This window comes from Erinaceus europaeus, chromosome 10 (genome assembly GCF_950295315.1).
Source record: "Erinaceus europaeus chromosome 10, mEriEur2.1, whole genome shotgun sequence".
Classification (NCBI taxonomy): domain Eukaryota; kingdom Metazoa; phylum Chordata; class Mammalia; order Eulipotyphla; family Erinaceidae; genus Erinaceus; species Erinaceus europaeus.
In genome coordinates, this window is record NC_080171.1 from 33,466,007 (window position 1) to 33,485,444 (window position 19,438).

Below are 19,438 nucleotides of genomic sequence, written 5' to 3' on the forward strand. Positions count from 1 at the left end.
CTTGAGTTTAGTAATATGTGCACTAAATTGGGTCTGCCATCACCTGAGTCCCTCAAAGGTCATCCTTAATTAAAGATTCTGTGGAGCCAAGAGAAAACTCCTCTGACAGAGCACAGACCTTGCTATAACTGAAGCATGGGTTAGAACTTACATGGACAACACCAGGGTGTGCTTCACAGATGATAGAATGGTGTTGTGGTATCTCTTCTCTATCAATCTCTCCCAAAAATAAAGAATGAAAAAAATGGGCCAGGGAAGTCACCCTGCAATATTGCACATCATCAAAACCCTGGGTTTATTCCCCAGCACTACATTTTTTTTTTAAAAATCTTAATTTTAAAATATGTAAATATGAAAAAGTATAACATTTTATATCTGACTCTGTTAACTATAAATCTTTCAAAGTAAAATGATAGCTGGAAGCTTAGAAAGTTATGAGGGAGGGAATTCAATTAGTGAGACAAAGCTTAACTAAATACTTTAATTCACAGGGAGATGTTCATAGCTGCAACTTGGAGTAGCTTTATTCACTAAAGATGTAAAGTCAGTAAAGCTTTTTAAAGGTACCTTTATATAAAATAATTCATTCCCTCCATTTGATGTACAACAACACTATGATTACCTCCTGAGACATTAAATTAAGATTCTGCTTGTCTTGGCAGTAATAAAACAGTGAAAACACTTACAAATCTGAAATTAGAAACCTTATTTTATTTAACATTTTCTAACAGGATAGATGAAGATTAAACTATCAAGTAAGGCTTTTCCATTCATACTTTCATGCTTTATAATTACCTATCCTAGTGTACTATAAGTCAGAGCAATATTAATACCAATATAAATACTAAACATCACTTGTTTCCTGTTTTGCACTGAGGAGACAGACTTCCCACTTCTAGTGGAGTGAGAAAAAAAAAACTGAAGAAAGATTGTTAAAAATACAGAAACATTAAATGAAAAACAAAGCAAAGATGAGTGTCTATAAGATGGTAACATGTGGGTCACTTGTGTCAAGTACATCAATGTTATTTGTGTTTTCCATCCAATTCACCTGGATTTTGAGAAAATGTATACCCCCTTCTTGTTATACTAGTGAACAATCACTCTATTGATGCTCTGATGATAAATATGGGCGCATAACCCAGTCTAGGCCATTAGAACCTCTGTCCTCACATATGCACCTTATTCTTTTTTAGAAATTAGCAAATATTTGGGGCCAGATGGTGGTGCACTGGGCTAAGTGCACATAGTAGGAAGTGCAAGGACCCATGCAAGGATCCTGGTTTGAGCTCCCAGCTCCCCACCTGCTGGGTAGTTGCTTCATAGGTGATGAGGAAATGGGGGCTCAAACCAGGATCCTAGTGTGGATCTTTTTGCTTTGTAGTATTAGCGCTTAACTTGGTGCACTACCAAAGGGACCCTGGGACTGTCCTACTCTCTGAAGGGAGGCTGGGCCATCCTGCCCTGCCATTAGAGGAAGACTGGTCCTGAAATAAGAGCAGCCTAGAATGTTCCCAGCTGTGATCATGGGTTGTGAGCTCAGACTGGCAGGGACTATGAGGTTACACAGGCTCCTGTGTTAAATGTGATTATAAATGAACTCTGGGTCAGATTGACAGAGTAAACACTTACTTGTATTTATATACAGCTTTCTAGCTGTATTCTTAACTCTGATTACATCTCCCCAGATAATGCTTTTAGTCTACCTGCATGTTAGCTACTAAGCTCAAACAAAAATTACTAAAGTCATGGGCCCTTAGGAACATGCCTAAAATACACATCCTATCTTTTCTCCACTCTAAGATTCTAATTACCATCTTCCCTATTACTACTTCTTGATTACCTTTTACTGTTAAATTTTATTGTTTTGTCCTGCTTTGTATCTTGCAGCCCTTCAGCCACCAATTGCAGATGTGACAATGATTCCATCTTGACTTCCTTGGGAAAACAACCTCACCAATGTATCCCAGAACCTCACCTTTGTAGAGCTCTACCCTATTAGGTAAAATAGAAACAGGCTGGGGTATGGATCAATCTGCCAACACCTATGTCCAATGGAGAAGCAACTAAAGAAGCCAGAACTTCTACCTTCTGTACCCCCAAAAGAATGCTGATCCATACCCCCAGAGGAGGAGCAGTGTTAGGGGAAGATAACTAGAGGACTCTGAATGCCAATTCCATCAAGACTCCAAGACCCAGAGAGAGTTAAAAAAAAGGAAGGGTATTCTGAAGTAGAATAGGTATAGGTATGACTTAAAAAAGGAAGGGAATGCAGGACTATAGAAAAAAAAACGGTTCCAGAGGTGGGGTTACAAAGTAGCATGTACAAACTATTATATTTACTGCTGACTATAAAACATTAATCCCCCAATAAAGAAAGAAAAAAAGGGCATATATATATATATATATATATATATATATACACACAGATAATTATAGAAATAATAGTCAACCTATATCTGTGACCTTGGAAGAATTACTGCAGTTTCTAGTAGAAGGAATGGGGACACAAAGCTCTGGTGGTGGCAATTATACCTCTGTTTTCTCATTGTTATATGAATCAATATTAAATCACTAATAAAATAGATATATTGCCAGTAGACTAAGATAAACAAAAGATAAAAAATGTGAAATATATTATTTAAAATTTCTACAAGTTAGAGATATATACTATACAACATAAACCTCTCTTACACACAAAAAACAAGCTAAAAAAAACAAGCCAAAACTAATTAAGACCTTTTGGAAAGAAAAATGGTGCCATAAAAATTAATTAATCCAAATGAGGGCTAAAAAGAAAGTGGAAAATATTTAAAAATTACACAGAGAGCAAGAGAAGCTGAGCAAGAAATAGATCTAGACAAAACTGTATCCACAATTTTATTTTATATAAACAGTATAAATTGTGTCACTATTGCTCCCATACAAACTACCATAAACTTTAGAGTCTGGAAACAATAGAGATGAATTGTCTTACAGTACTATATCAGACGTCTGGTATAAGTCTCACATAGCTAAAACCAATGTGGGTATTACACTAAGTTAAATATGTCTAACACAGAAAGACAAAATTGATATCATGTCCATGTGGGATCTATATAGAAGAAAAAAAAAAAAAAACCTCATAGGCACAGAGAGCACACTGCTAATTGCCAAAAGCAGAGTCTGCTAGGAAGATTAGAGGAGAAGCAAAATAAACAAAGAAGATACAAACCTCCAGCATAGGGCATGGGGATTTAATATACAGAATGGCAACTACAGTTAATAATATCTAAGTATTTATTTGAAAGTTTCTCAAAGAATAAATCTTAAAACATCACAAGGGGTAAATTATAAGTGGTAAGGTGAGAGATGTTAACTAGAGTGATTGTGGCAATTATTTTACAATGCATACAAGTGTCAAATCTTCTGTTGTACACCTAAAACTAATATGACAATGTCAACAGAAGTTTAATGTTACAGATTCACAAATAAAACAAAAGATATACCTCCCCCTCCAAAAAAAAAAAAAAAGAAGAAAAAGAATTATTAAAAGTATGGAAACATTAAATGGAAAACAAAGCAGAGATGAGAGTGTCTATAACATGTGGGACACTTGTGGCATCAACTGCTTCAATGTGAATATACTGGTTATGGTGTAACATTATCATTTTGTAAGATGCTATGATTGGACAATAAAACGCACATGATATCTCTGTATTACAATAGCTTCATGTAAATTTTCATTTACCTCAAAATTGAAAGTTTAAATTTTGAAACTCTCTAGAGTGAATGAAGGACAGATGTGTGTTTGTTGTCTCGTTTTAACACAACATGTCGTACATTTTAAATGTGTGCAGTTTTGAATGACAAGATAACTCAGTCAGGAAGTCACCTACTTTGTCATGCAAGGATCATAGGTTCAAGCATGGGCCTCCAGTACTGAAAAAACTTTGGTGTTGTCGACTCTGCTTCTCTCTCTCTCTTTCTCTCTCTCTCTCTCTCTCTCTGTCTCTCTTGTTCTACTTGAAAATGTCATCCTGGAGCAGTGAAGTCCTAGCAATGACAAAATCAATTAGTCAGTCAGTCAATCAACCAGTCAGTCAATGCAGGATTGTTGCCTGAACAAGATGCATGAATTCCACTCAAAGAATGCTAAGGTCTACGTGTGGAAGGGCACAGCATTTCTCTTCTTTCCCTTTCTGAAAAATTCAGTCATAGGATAAATAGATGAGAAAAGCAAAACAGGTATCCACAGCAGAGATACAAGTGGGAGGTTATTGAGGTGTTTAGATGTCCTAGAGCAGTGAGTCAGAGGCTGAGCAGGGTGAGGAAGGGCTGGGTGTACTGTCTGGCACAGGGTGATTAAGCAGGCACCTGGCACATCGATTTTGGTGCACAAGTGATACTAGAAAACACCCATACATGGAAAGGGAAAGGACCGTAGGGCTGATGAGAGACCGCTAACATACAGGAGGATGAGTTGAGCATGTAGATATATAAATTCTGAATTCTCATGTTGGAGAAAAATACCACAAGCAGGAAAGGGAGAAAACCAGAATTAACACTGTGGTGATAGATGGTAAGTGGAGATAGCAGTAAGAACTCATGATTTTCAAAGTGTATAACCCTGAAAAGTACATTAAGATTTGAATGTGTGTAGTACACACAGAGAGAGACATATACACACACATACACACACCTCATAGTTCTGTCCACTAAAAAGGTCTAGAAAAGCAGCATCTGGGGAGTCAGGCGGTAGCGCAGCGGGTTAAGCGCACGTGGCGCAAAGTGCAAGGACCCGCGTAAGGATCCCGGTTCCAGCCCCCGGCTTCCCACCTGCAGGGGAGTCACCTCACAGGTGGTGAAGCATGTCTGCAGGTGTCTTTCTTTCTCTCCTCCTCTCTGTCTTCCCCTCCTCTCTCCACTTCTCTCTGTTCTATCCAACAACGACGACATCAATAATAACTACAACAATAAGAAAACAAGGGCAACAAAAGGGAAAATAAATAAATAAATAAAAAAAGAAAAGCAACATCTGAATAATGAGAACCATGACGTTGGCTTTAAAATTATTTAAATGAATCAAGAATACATGAGGAAATAGAGAAAGGTTGTGCATAAAAAGCCTTGTTGGGGGGGGATGGTAGAGATAAATCATAATAATGACCTGAGACTGAAGTAGCAAGAAAAGTTTTTTACTATTTGGGTGAAAAATAAATATTGATAGTGAGAGACTAAACTGAATCAAGTAGGAAACCATTGTCTATATTGATATAAATAACAAGTAAATAAATTAATTAAATTTTTTATCAAGAATGAATGAAATTTTTGTTCTATAATGAAATATGTCACTTCACTGCTTGCACATTTACGCATTATGGCACCACCCAAGCCCCTTTTAAAAGCATTCTGAATGTACAATATTTCAAAATTAATGTATTGTCTTTTCACTTGCCCCAACTGGACATCCAAACAGGAAACACAACTTTACTGGGGATATTTTAACTGTGATTCAGAGAATATGAACATGTATTACTACGTTAATTGAAACATAGCAAAAGCACAGCTCATGGCCTGAAGGATCTTACAATTCATTTCCAGGACATTAGTGAACTCTCAGAACTCTAGGCATTCTTCGTCCAGCTATTTTTAACACTTCTCAAAGCTCTTTACTTGTTCATACCCCTTCTCAGAATGAAGCCAGTCAGAAATGTCAGTACATCTGCAAACAGATGCCGCTCAGGGCCAGGTAGTCAGTGTAAGGGGAAGCCTTAACAATCACCACATTTCTACTTGTATTCCTATACTCACCTTGATGGAGATCCTATTTGCATCCCAAGGGGAAGGAGGTCCAGGCTGAAGGCGCACTGGGAGCAGGCCGGCCCTGTATGACCTCTGGGCATCGCCGGAGGCTTTGGCTGGCGGCGTAGGTGTGGGGGAAAGAGGCAAAGCCGGTTGGGGTGCAAATGACAGAGTAGGAGAAATATACACCAGAACTACCATAAAAAAGCCATATTTCAGTTTCTCAAGCCCCTCCCCCTGTATGACTACGCACCCAACGCAGCGTGTGTGGATGGGGCCTCGCTGTGGAAGACCCCGCCTCCGCCTACTTCACTCACACCTTCCTTCCAGGACTTGCTGTGCTCTGTATTTGGGTATTTGGGTATTTGGTCTCCTACTCTGCGAAGATTAGAAATAAAGCCAAAATTGCAGCACTGGGAAATGCCTTAGGAATGGAAAGCGAGGACTCAGTCCACAGTCAGAGATAGTTTAGCTGATACAGGAAAGAAAATTCACTGTAAGAACAGTGGGACAAGCTCTACTAAAAATAAGGAGCTTTCTTTATTTCCTCCACTAGAATATTCCAAATGTTTAGCCAATTGTTTTGCAGGAGGAAGCCTTGAAGCAATGAATAGACTGTTTCCAGACAGGACTGCAAATGATGGCGCCTTCTAGAACATGAATATTTGGATGCATCTGCAGACTGTCCTCTTAGAAGAATCAGCAGTTTATAGGAAGACAGGTCTTTACAAAACAAATTTGACTTTGGATTGTAGAGTGGGGGTTGGCTATTTAAATTAGAGCTGCAGTGGTTCTTTCTCTTTAATGTTAAATATCAATCTTGGGGGTCGGGCGGTAGCGCAGTGGGTTAAGCACACATAGCGCGAAGTACAAGGACTAGCTTAAGGATCCCAGTTCGAGCCCCCGGGTCTCCACCTACAGGGGTCGTTTCACAAGCGGTGAAGCAGGTATCAGGTGTCTATCTTTCTCTCCCCCTCTCTGTCTCCCCTCCTCTCTCGATTTCTCTTTGTCCTATTCGGCAACACAACAGCAATAGCAATAACAATAACAATAAACAACAAGGGCAAAAAAAAAATGCCTCCAAGTATTGCACCAAAACAAAAGACTCTGGGGTGGGGGGAGAATACAGGTCCCAAAAGGATGACAGAGGACCTAGTGGGGATTGTATTGTTATGTCAAAAACTGAGAAATGTTATGCATGTACAAACTATCCTATTTATTGTCGCATGTAAAACATTAATCCCCCAATAAAGAAATTAAAAAAAAAAAAGCCTCCAGGAGCAGTGGATTTGTGGTGCAGATACCGAGCCCCAGGGATAACCCTGGAGGCATATATATATCTTAGGAAGAAAGAAACATCTTGTGACCAAGAGATAGTACACTCTATAGGCTGCCCACTTTACCATGCACAGGGCCCAGGATTCAAATCAGCATCATGGATAGTGCTAATGATGTGCAATGGCTAGTATAACAGTGTTCTATTATCTGTGATGTTTCTCCTTCATTTCAGTTAAGTGTGTGTGTGTGTGTGTGTGTGTGTGTGTGTGTGTGTGTGTGTGTGTGTGTGTGCGTGTGTGTGGTTATCCAATAATACCAATAATAACCTTGGGAGAAATATGGCAGATACCATTAGAAGATGATGAGGGCACAGAACTAGGGTGGTGGGAATGTTGTAGAATTATATCCTTATTATCTTATAATCTTGTAAATCACTGCTATAAATAAATAAAAACTTAAAAGTTTTTTTTAAGTTTAAAAACAAAAAAGGAAGAAAATAAACTTTACATCCATATTCTTAAGTCTTTAGAGGCAGTACTACCTCTAGACAGCTGTTCTCTCTTCTTATAATACAACACCTGCAACAGCCCCTTTCTTATCTCTCCTGGGAACATGCAGCTTATTTCTTCTCCCACATGAGAGTTTGAACAGAGCTATACAACAGGTGCCCAGGAAACAACTTATGTTTAGGGTCAGGAAACATGAAAGCCATTAGTAACTTCTAATACCAGAAACCCACATTTCCTGTAAGATAAAAGGGGAAAGTTAACTTTTTTACCTTTGGGAGTCCCCTCCACCAGCGTATAGAAATAGCAATCAATACCTTGGGAAGTTTATCCTGCCTTAAATGGAGGCCAGAATCTCCCACAGAGGAAAATGATGCTCTTTGTCACTGTCAACCCAACCTCCCTCCCACAGTGAAGCACTGCTAAACTTTCAACAATCACTTCATTGCATGCCCCACCTCTACCCCACTGCAATGAAGGAGTAACAGACATGAGTCTCCTGGGAGAGATAAGGAGACAACCTCCACAAGTTTCTAAACTGCCTCTTGACCTCCTTAATGAAGACCAAATGTGTCCTTGTGACCCCAGGAAAGTAGTAACTTAATTTAGACTCTGATTATAGGGGGGTCAGTGGAAGTTTTGAATAAAGGCCTCCCTGAGAACAGACCCTTCTTCTCACAGCCTGGGCTCTTTCACTGAGACTGCAATGGGCTACAGTTTATGGTAGTTCCGGTGAAGACTACTCAAGGAATCTTATCTCCATAGGCAGTAGGCAGCAGTCACCAGAGAAATCTACAATGTCTGAAACTGGAATCTGGAGTTCGCATACCCAGTCCATCATATCAAGGCATTTGGTTTGCCCTGACATTTGGTTCGGAGTGTGTTTGAGATTGTGAAACTTTAGGCAACCTGTTTTCATCGCATTCTGTGCCAGTGACGTTTCTGGGGTCACCACCACATTAACAGCTTGTGAATGAGATTCCACCAAGATGCACAACACTGTGATCTCTCTGAGTGTGAACACAGAGCATGCAGAATCGTTTATACAGAGAAATTGATTCTTATCTCTCCAATTATTCTCATCTCTTCAATACTCCTTTCCTGCTTCTTATAATAGTCCTGCTTTCCTATAGGAACAGGAAGCTAGGGGAAAGAAAAATAGTCCTAAAGGTAGAATAATGATGAGGCAAGCAAGGGTTAACTTCTTAGTTAAAGAAAAATGCAAGAAGTCGGGTGGTAGCACAGTGGGTTAAGTGCACGTGGCACCAAGCTCAAGGACCGGCTTAAGGATCCTGGTTCAAGCCCCTGGCTTCCCACCTGCCAGGGAGTCGATTCACAGGTGGTGAAGCAGGTCTGCAGGTGTCTATCTTTCTCTTCCCCTCTCTGTCTTCTCCTCCTCTCTCCATTTCTCTCTGTCCTATCCAACAATGACGACAACAATAGAACAACAAGGGCAACAAAAGAGAATAAATATCTAAATAAAAATGTTTAAAATATATATTTTAAAAAGAAAAAGAAAAATGCAGTTTACTGTAATTTCCCTCCTTCTTTCCAGCACAAGTAGGGCTTTCTACTGCTGTAATCAAAGTGTAGTTGATCATTGGCCTTAAAATCTGCTCATTCTGCCCAAGAATATGTTGGCAACCCAAACAAATTGTACTCTCTGTACACACAAATGAAAAGGTAACCTGTTAAACCTGTTTCTGTGAGTTACTATGGGATAGTGGCATTGTGCTTGGGATCCAATTGGGTTTGTTTGTTTGTTTTATTATATTTATTTTTCCTTTTGTTGCCTTTGTTGTTTTTTATTGTTGTTGTAGTTATTTTGTTGTTGTTATTAATGTCATTTTTGAGGAGGGTCTTTTTGCATTCCTTGATGAACTTTCACAACCCGGGAGATGTTATATGGAACTCAAATATGATTTCCAGATTAATATCTTACACATAATGGATTCTTCAGAAAGATCCACTCAGCTCTTAATCCCTGTCCTAGATAAAGCAATATCAACAATAGCAAAACTTCAGCACCAGCCATGAGTGAGATATTCTGGAATCAACTTTTTTTATTCTTATTATTGAATAGAGACAGAGAGGAATTGAGAGGGGAGGGGAGGTAAAGAGGGAGAGAGATACAGAGAGACACCTGCAGCTCTGCTTCACCACTCATGAAATTTTCCCCCTGCAGGTGGGGACCAGGGGCTTGAACCTGAGTCCTTGAGCACTGTAATGTGAGAGCTTAAGCAGGTGCATCATTGCCTGGACCCTCCTTTCTTTTCTAAATGAATGTAAACCACTACTTTCAGGAAAATATTTGTGTCCCACAGTCTTTTCAGAGCCAGAGTCCTCTCACCCCAAAACTTGCGAGGGGAATAAGTATTTATGAGAATGACAATCATTTATTCCTCACCAAAACATATTAGAAGGCTCTCTCTCTCTCTCTCTCTCTCCCACTAACCCCAGAACACCTTCATACTTCCAATCCCAAAACTTTCTAGAGCTAATAGCTATGTATTATGTAGTGAGAGAAAGTGAGAGAAAGTCATCTAAACTTAAATTGGTATATCATAAAGGAGAAGATGAAAAGATATTTTGGTCAATTTGTGAGGTTTTTTTTTTTCTTTTTCTTATTTCTGAAAGGCCTTTCTCATTTTCAAAAGACCCAGTAGTTTTTAGAATAGATGTTTTGTATATTTTATGAACAAATTAAGTGTACTAAGTAAAGCATGGAGTTACATTAAAGACCCCATGTCAAACTGAGAAGACCACTGCCATGTTTTCCCCAAGTGAAAGAAACCAGAGGAAGAGATGAATCAAGTCCTCATTTCCCTGTGCACAAGACCTAGAACACCCAAAGTTCCCACTTCCCATGCAGTACACAGAGAATACCACACCTACTAAAAGAGATATTTATTGAGAAGGATCAACATTCTTGGTCATGCCAAAGAAAAACTAGTCTCGTCAGAAGACATATAATCATAAAATCTGTAGAACATTCTCAACAAGGACTGGATGATTTCTATGGGGAAATTTTTCCCTCCTGGAAGTGCTCAAGAAGTGTTTTTTGTTTGAACAAAAGAATTAAATCTCTAAACACAGAGTTATCATCAGGGGTGATGGTGGCCTGAGAGACTGGGCATTCTTGAGGTGGGTGGGGGACAGGTTCCCTGGATAATGGGAGAGGGAATTTGCAGAACAATTGGTTGTGGAAGGTCTCAACTTCCTGAGGCTGTCTGACCCTGTGTCTGACTTGTCTAACATGTGTAAAACTACTCTGGTCAACAGAAATAGGCTCTGGGCTGCAAGGCTTGGCACTTGTCCATACCCCTTTCTGTGTGTCAGAGAGAGGGAGATGTCCCTTGTTGGTGTCTACCTGGGTAGACATTTGCTCCTGCTGATTTAACTCTGAAACCTCAGGCTCATGTATATGTGCAAGTTTCTCTTCTAGGATCTTCCCAATGGCTGTCATGAGCTCAGTAGTTTCAGGACCTTGAGACCTCACAAAAAGAGTTGTATTCTTCAATAGGTCTCGGTGCTGTGCAAAGGTTGACATGAACTTGGCTTTTAGCAGGATTCTTTCTTGACTCATATTTTTTCTCTTGGATTCAATCCACTGACTAAAATTCTTCATCTTTTTTCTGAGATAACTTTCAGGAAACTGTTCATCCTGTGAAAAAGATGGGGAAGTATCTTCTAATACTCTCATCTCAACAGAGTGGCTCTTCTTTCTGGTTTTAGATGTCCCTAATCTCAAATCTTCATGTCCAGTTTTTGCTTTGCTATCTACTCCTTTTGTAGCTAATGGAAAATTATCATCCGGGTACTTTGGTAAGACATGTTTTGAGACCCAGGCTTCCTGCCTATGCTCCATACTAATCTCACTATCTTCTAAAGGAACATGTAGCATATGAGAAGCTTCCATGGTCCTACCAGAGGTATTCAGGGTATGAGTCAATGAGGACTTGAAAGTCAAGTTATCTGGAGTGATGGACATGTCAGTAGGTTGGCCTTGGGCCTGTATATGTTCTCCACTCTCTAATAACTCACTAAGAAACTGTGTTTTAACATTTGGTAGTTGAACATCTTCAGAAATTTTTATTTCTTCTGAAGGGCATTCAGTTGACAAGGGAGTTTTTACTTTATTTGTATGAACACTTACCATGTGAGAATCTCTTGATTCTCTGCCTGTCAAGATGTCATCAGATTGTGACTGAAGAACACACAGCTCCTGAGCCTGGAACATATTGGCTATGCAAAAATGTTCTGAATTCTTCTCTACCATCCTTTTGTCTGAAATCATTTCTGTCCTTCCACAGGAATTAATATTCTCACCTTTTGGTTCATGCCCAGCCCTAGTCTCACTTTGATTTTCAGTGTTTATGAGGCTGTGTGTGGTAAGTATAGGACTTTGTTTTCTGCTTTGGCTTCTCTGAACAACTTCTGCAATTCCAGGAGTGTCCTCAGGGGGTGGTGTTTTCTGCACCTCCTGTCTTTCATTGTCCACAGCCGAGGCAGCAGAAAGAGAACAGTTCAGTATGGGAGCTGAATTTGTTGTCCTTATCTTATTTTCCTGAAAAGTTCTAACATTTCTCTGAAGCAGCTCAGAAACCACACCTTTAGAAGCTATGCCAGAGTTAAGAGAAGCTGAGGAAGGAAAATTCATTTGAGGAAGAGGCCATGTTTTAGCTTCTCTCAACATATAGAATTTTATGGATTGAAGAACCTTGAGGGGTAGTCCCCATATCTGACTTGTCCTATACCTTAGAATATGGGATTCTAGCACTTGTTGGGTGTTGAAATCAAGAAAATAAGGCTCTAAAGTAGAAATCTGACAATAAGCATTTCCCAACTTTCTGTTTTTCAAACTTACGTTTTCCTTATTGGTCTGAGAACCCCTAGAATTTGATAATGTGTTGCTACCAGCCAGCCATGAATCACAAACACCTAGGGGGATCCTGTCTGCAGCAATCTGACAAAACTTTCTAATCAAATGAAGTCTAAGAATGGTTTCAATTTGTCTCTGGTCTGTATCATTCCATGAAACACTTGGTAATTCATCTCCTGGATGATCCATTGCCTGAAACAGACAGTTACTTTTTGTTTTAGAGACTTCACCCTGGTGCTTTACTGCATAACATTCTGAAAAACTATGTAGGCAGTTTTGTGGACTCTGACTCAGAGTATGCCCACGATTACTCCTCATAGCCTTCACTAGCTGAAACTTTGTTGGGGACCTTTCATTGAAGCTTCCAGAGAGATGCCATTCAATCTCTGTTAGATCTTTTTTGTCTTGGCCCTTAAAGTCAATGAGTTGTGAGTGAGGATATCTGTTGTTCTGCTTAGATATTTCTGTTAACTCACAGTGAGGCTCCATTAGTGCAAAAGACTCTACATTCCTACAGGGTTGATAACACCAGTGTGGGATTGACCTCCTTGGAAGGTGGGACTCCAGTTCCTCCTGGGATTCACTGGCAATGTGAAAATGGCCAGAATGGATGGCATCTGGCACATGAGCCTGAGATGACCGTTTGACCAGTGGAATACTGGGAGGAACTTGTAGACGCACAGCTTCTTGAGACTGCTGGAGTACAGGGACTACACCCCACAAATTTTCCTGTTGCTTCTGCAACACATGCCATTCCAGGTGTTGGTTTTCAGTTGAGATATGAGAATCTAATTCATCTTCGGGTCTATGGAAACGTACTCCACAGTCCCTGATCTGGCTTGGTGAAGATGATGGTGGGATTGGGAGTCTGGAATGAAGGTGACATGAGGGCTGAATCTGACAGAATGGTAGGAACTGGAATTGAAAGTGGGGCTTTGCCTGAGTCAGAGATTGGGAATTTACATTGGGAAGGGGAAAGGGGTATGAATGAGGAAATGATAGAGGTTCTGGATCTTGATTTTGAACCATAGAAGAATCATAGATTCTATTGAATAAGATAAAGGGAGAATCTAGTGGAGAACTACTTCTTGAAACCAGGAGAGTAGCCACCAGGGACTCACTGTGCAAAGAAGGAAGACCCCAGTAGAGCTGGCTATATTTCTGCTGCAGATTTTCTCTCAAAGTCTTAACATACAGAATGTGCTGACAAATGTTCAAGTGCTCAGCGTTGCCTTCAGTTTGCCAGTCAGTTTCAGGTGCTCTGGTATTCTCTACATCAAGGGACTGCAGTGAATTGCCGGAAGATGTCTCCAAGTGTTTTGACCACATTGGTTTTGAAAGTGGTCCCTCTTCTCTTTCTCTCCTGTCTAAAGTCTGGATTTCCTTTTTTTTTTTAATCTGTGTCTCCAAATGTGCCTGGATGTTAAAACCAAGGAAAGAAAGGCTACTGGAATCCATGTGCTTGTTAGCAGAGTCACCCCAAAGACAGGTCTGTGGTTGATGTGGTGAAATATGCTCTCGTTGACAATTAGAACTTGATAAATTAGATGGGAACATGTTCTTGGTGTGAGCTTGCCACTGGGAAAGTTCTGAAATTGACAGACTAGAAAGGTCAATGTCTCTGTTTTCTGGGACATATGTGGACAACCCATAAGGACTCTCTGAAGATAAGTTCTCCAGGACAGATTTAAGTGAAACAGAAGTCAACTGAGATTGAGTCATAGGTAAAGTGCCATCTCGTGAAACATTTTGTTGTACTTGATGACAAGCAAATGAATTAGTCTGATTCAAAGTCTGAGGTGAATTTGGCAAGGGATTGAGATCTTGAGAAATGGTATGAATATATGAGAAGATGGTATCACAAGGCAAAGGAGCTGCTGGTTGGACAATAGGATCCAATCTCTGAGTGTCATGTGGAGGGGAAGGAGGAAAGGCAAGGGACTGAGGTAGGGAATGCTTCACTGGGAATTTAGAACCCAAGGGACAGAAAATCTTTGGGAGCTGAGCATAATATGGGGAGGAAGACATAAGAAATTTATCTAGAGGGAGCATTGGAATAGGTGAGAGAGTAGATGGGGTTCCTGGGGAAGACTTGTTCAAAGGAATTGGTGTTGGGTCTGCTGGATTGATAGTTGAGAAGGCAGTTGACAGAGTGAATGATGAGTCAGTCACAGGAGCTGTGGAAACTAAAGAGGACACAGCAGGACAAGTATCTTCCAGAACATCTGGGAACAGCAGTTGATTGACCTCAGCAGTTGCTCTGTTACACACCTCACAGGAGGAGTCTGGACATAAGAGTTGACGAAAACGGTTGGTAACATGATTCCGACCCAGGGGGCTGCAGAGAGAAAAGGTAGAAGCTGCAGCCAGCACCAGAACAAAGACTTCCCAGCTTCCTCCCACACAAAGACCCCTAGTTTCATTTGCCCTACTCCCACCTTTGGGTGCATGTTTATTGAATAATTTGCTTTATATCATATTGCCTTTCAGTCAAATGCTACCATGATGCCACCTGATCTCCCTGGGAAGACAACCTCACCAATGTGTCCTGGAACCCCAATTCTCCAGAGCCCTACTCCATTATGAAAATACAGAAACAGGCTGGGGATATGAATCAACCTGCCAACATCCATATTCAGCAGAGTATTACTGAAGTCAGATATTTCATCTTTTGCACTCTATAAAAAATTTTGGTCCATACTCCCAAAGATGGATAAAGAATAGGGAAGCTTCCAATAGAGGGGCTAGAACACAGAACTCTGATGTTGGAAAATCTGTTGAATTATATCCCTGTGATCTTATAACCATTATTAAGTCACTGATTTAAAAAAAAAGTGACCCTAGTAGGCCTAAAAAGGGTAAAACCATCCAGTACATAATGTCCTATATTTCTCCATATTCTTGACCTCACAGTATAGCTTTGTCCTTCTCCCCAAGGGCTTTTAGATTTTTACTAGGAAGATTTTTTTCTGCCATTTCAATCCCAAGCTTTCTTGGCACTTTTTGCAAATTCAGAGAATGCTAAAAAGTGGGCAACAGGGAAAAAAATAAAGAGTCCTTTTAGTCACCTTTGCAGAAATGAAAGCACCTTTCTTGCCTCTTCTACTTCACTCTGGTAAGCTCTCCAACCTGGAAATCAAGTGTGAAAGTAGATAAGAACAAAGAGATCTCATAGGAAAGTGAGAAAAATCTTTTAGTGGTTCTCATGGGAAATTTGACTTGATGACCCCCAAGAATTAGTATACTCAGTCATATGGTAATGGCAATAATAAAACTCGCATATGCCTTTTTCCATTTAGAAAGTACTTTCACAAACATTATCTCATTAGACGATTATTCCTATGAGTCACTCATGCCATGTTTACTTCAAAGAGGAATCAAATATCTGTGAACTCAAAGTACTTCCACAAAGTCAGGTGACAGAAGTTTGTCCTCTCAACATCTATGATCAACCACAGGGCAATACTCATTGCCCAGGCCCATCACTGCTTTATACCTAAATGGGTACAAAGCAGAGAACGTGAGAAGTATCTCAGACTTGATTGCCTTCCCATTAGCCTCTCCTCAGGGAAGCTGTGCTTAGTGAGAAGGACCGTATCTAGTATGTGGTCTCCTCATGGTTCATGGTTCTGAACATCATGAAGAGAGAAAGGTCACCCTTCAAAAGATTAGGTGGCAAAAGCAGAACCTTACCTTTCAATGCTCCACCTTTCCTTCTCCTCTTGGTTCTAGCCTGACACTGGTAACAGATGAAATAAATGAGGGGTTGAGACAAAAAAAAAAAATAATAAGAAGAATAGTAAGTAGTCAAAGCAAACATCACAACCGCTTTCAGATATGGCTGAGATTTTAGCATCATCATATACAAAATATAAAATAAGGGATATGATAGAGAGCAAGCAGCATGTAAAACAGATAAAGAATGTGAGCAGAAAGAGGGAAATTCTAAAAATCAAGAAGAAGTGCTCAAAACCAAAATTAGTCTAACAGAAGTAAAGAATCTTTTTTCTCTCATCTGTAGCTTACAATGTGGCCAAGGGTGGAATGAATAGAAGTATGTCAATAAAATGTTACACTTAATTGACTTTTTAAAAATATTTTCAGGGGAAATTCGAACCCTGAATATCCAATAGCTTAAAAAAAAATCTAGGGGAAGTCGAGCAGTAGCGCAGCAGGCTAAGCACACATGATGCAAAGCGCAAGGGCCGTCTTAAGGATCCCGATTCGAGCCCCCAGCTCTCCACCTGCAGGGGAGTCACTTCACAGACAGTGAAGCAGGTCTGCAAGTGTCTGTCTTTCTCTCCCCATCTCTGTCTTCCCCTCCTCTCTCCATTTCTCTCTGTCCTATCTAACAATGACGGCATCAATAACAACAACAATAACTACAACAACAATGAAAAACAACAAGGGCAACAAAGGGGAAAATAAATTTTTTAAAAATCTAGGGGGGCTGGGTGGTAGTGCAGTGGGTTAGGTGCACATGGTGCAAAGCGCAAAGACTGGCACAAGGATCCCAGTATGAGCCCCCACCTCCCTGAGTTGTTTCACAAGTGGTGAAGCTGTTCTGCAGGTGTCTTTCTCTCCCCCTCTGTCTTCCTCTCCTCTCTTGATTTCTCTCTGCCCTATCCAATAGCAATAACAACAATAAGAACAAAAACAATGATAAACAACAAGGGCAACAAAAGGGACAAAAAAGCCTCAGGAGCAAGTGCAGGCACCATGTCTCAGCAATAACCCGGGAGATAAATAAATAAATAAATAAATAAATAAAATCTTTACCTCACCATCGCATATTTAAACTGTAGGCAACTGAAGGATAAATCCTGAAGGAATTCAGAGGAAAGTCAAACACCCCAGTTGTAGAGGAAGGATAAAATTTCACATTACAAGTCATGTAAATAAGCCAACTATTTGAAGAGTTAAAAGGAAAAATAAAACATCAATCTGGAATTGAGTATCTTGAAATTATCCTTCAGAAGTGAAGGAGAGTTAAAAATTTTTTCAAGACAAAAGCTGAGGAAATTCAGCAGCAGCAGACTTCCCTTGTAATTAGTGGTAATTTCCTCAAGAAGAAAAAAATTATAACATGAATCTATATATAGAAGAAGAAAGAAGAAATAAATGAATTTAAAATATAGCTGTTGCTTCTTAATCTCAATTGATCTAAAGATAATAATGATAATGTATTAATGACTAGTTTGTAGATTAGTGAAATGAATAACAGCTATGCTATAATGGATAGGAGGGAGAAGTTAGGAAAACTCTTATTATTGAAAGAGTTACTACCTGTAAAGTTGTTTAGTATTATATGATAATAGACTTTGATTAACATAAATGTACATTAAAACTCTACAATAACTAACTTTTTAAAAGATAAATAGAATCACAGAAAATGTTTAAAACCAGAAAATGGACGAGGGAAACCTGAAAATGCAGAAAAAAAAAAAACAGGAAAAAAATAAGTACAATGGATAGTAAACAGTTACAGACACAGTAAATACTTATTCAACTTTTTAAAATTTCTAAATGTAGAAACAGGAGTTAACTCACCCAGTAGAGCTCGAACTTTATAATATACAAGGACTTGGGCTCAAGCCCCTAGCCACAACATAATAGCAGCATGCAGGGGGAAAGCTTTATGAACACTCCTATAGTGTCTCATTCTCTCTCTCTCTCTCTTTTTTTTTTCTTTTTCTCCTCCAGGTTTATCACTGGGGCTTGGTGCCTGCACTCCAATCCACAGATCCTGGAAGCCATTCCCCCCCCCCCCATTTTTGTTACCTTTTTTGTTGTTATTGCTGTTGTTGTTGGATAGGACATAGAGAAATCGAGAGAGAAGGGGAAGACAGAGAGGGGGAGAGAAAGACAGACACCTGCAGACTTGCTTCACCGCTTGTGAAGCGAACACCCCGCAGGTGGGGAGCCGGGGGCTCCAACCCGGATCCTTATGCCAGTCCTTTCCGCTTTGCGCCATGTGCACTTAACCCGCTGTGCTGCCGCCCAGCCCCGTGTCTCTCATTCTGTCTCTCTCTCTCTAGCCTTCTTTCACTCAGTCTCTATCTGAGGGCAAAAATGCCCACCAGAAGCACTGAAATTGTGCTTGTTCAGAGTACCAGCAAAAAACCCCTATCAGCCAAAAAAAAAAAAATCATTGTCTGTAAATGGTACTTACTCACCAGTTAAAAGACAGAGCTTGTTAGAGTAGCATTAAAAAAAAAAAAAAAAAAACAAGACCCAACTGTATGGTCTCTGAAAAACACCATTTTAAGAGTGTGACATGGGGGTTGGGCGGAAGCACAGAGGGTTAAGCACACATGGGGCAAAGTACAAGAATCCGCCTAAGGATCCCGGTTCTCACCCCGGGTCCCCACCTGCAGGGGGATCGCTTCACTGGCAGTGAAGCAGGTCTGCAGGTGTTTGTCTTTCTCTCCCCCTCTCTGCCTCCCCTCCTCTCTCAATTTCTCTCTGTCATATATAACAACAACAACAATGACAACAGTAATAATAACTACAACAACAAGGGCAACAAAATGGGAAAAATGGCTTCCAGGAGCTGTGGATTCTTAGTGCAGGCACCCAGCCCCAGCGACTGAAAAAAAAAAAAAAAAAAAAAAAAAGAGTGTGACAGTTTGGTGAAAGGTAAGGTATACTAACACCGGCTTTGGGAAATGTGGAACTACCCCTGTGAAAACAACAATCCTGTAAATCAGGGGTAGGGAACCTTTTTTCTGCCAAGGACCACTCAGATAATCTCCAGGCCACACAAATTTATCAACTTCAAAATTACCATTTAATGTTTCTATGAGAAAATTCCTAGATTCATTGAGTTTCCAGTCCCACCTGAAGTTGCTTTGACACAGCTGGATAAAATGACTTTGAGGCAGAGTCAGGTGGTAGTACAACAGGTTAAGCACATGTGAACTGCAAGGACTGGCATAAGGATCCCAGTTCTAGCCCCTGGCTCCCCACCTGCAGGGGATTTGCTTCA

General features: G+C 40.1%; 1 protein-coding gene across 1 annotated transcript in view; it reads right to left on the minus strand.

Moving 5' to 3' along the window:
- Window positions 1-10,460: 10,460 nt before the first annotated feature.
- Window positions 10,461-19,438, minus strand: part of LOC103107334 (spermatogenesis-associated protein 31D1-like) — a 176,055-nt gene continuing 167,077 nt past the window's right edge. Inside the window, exons 5-7 of the mRNA XM_060199005.1 lie at window positions 15,362-15,471; window positions 13,867-14,788; window positions 10,461-13,734 (exon numbers count right to left, since the gene is read on the minus strand). Coding sequence (XP_060054988.1) covers window positions 10,585-13,734; window positions 13,867-14,788; window positions 15,362-15,471 — 4,182 coding nt within the window. The 3' untranslated portion in view covers window positions 10,461-10,584. The remainder of the gene's footprint in view (window positions 13,735-13,866; window positions 14,789-15,361; window positions 15,472-19,438) is intronic.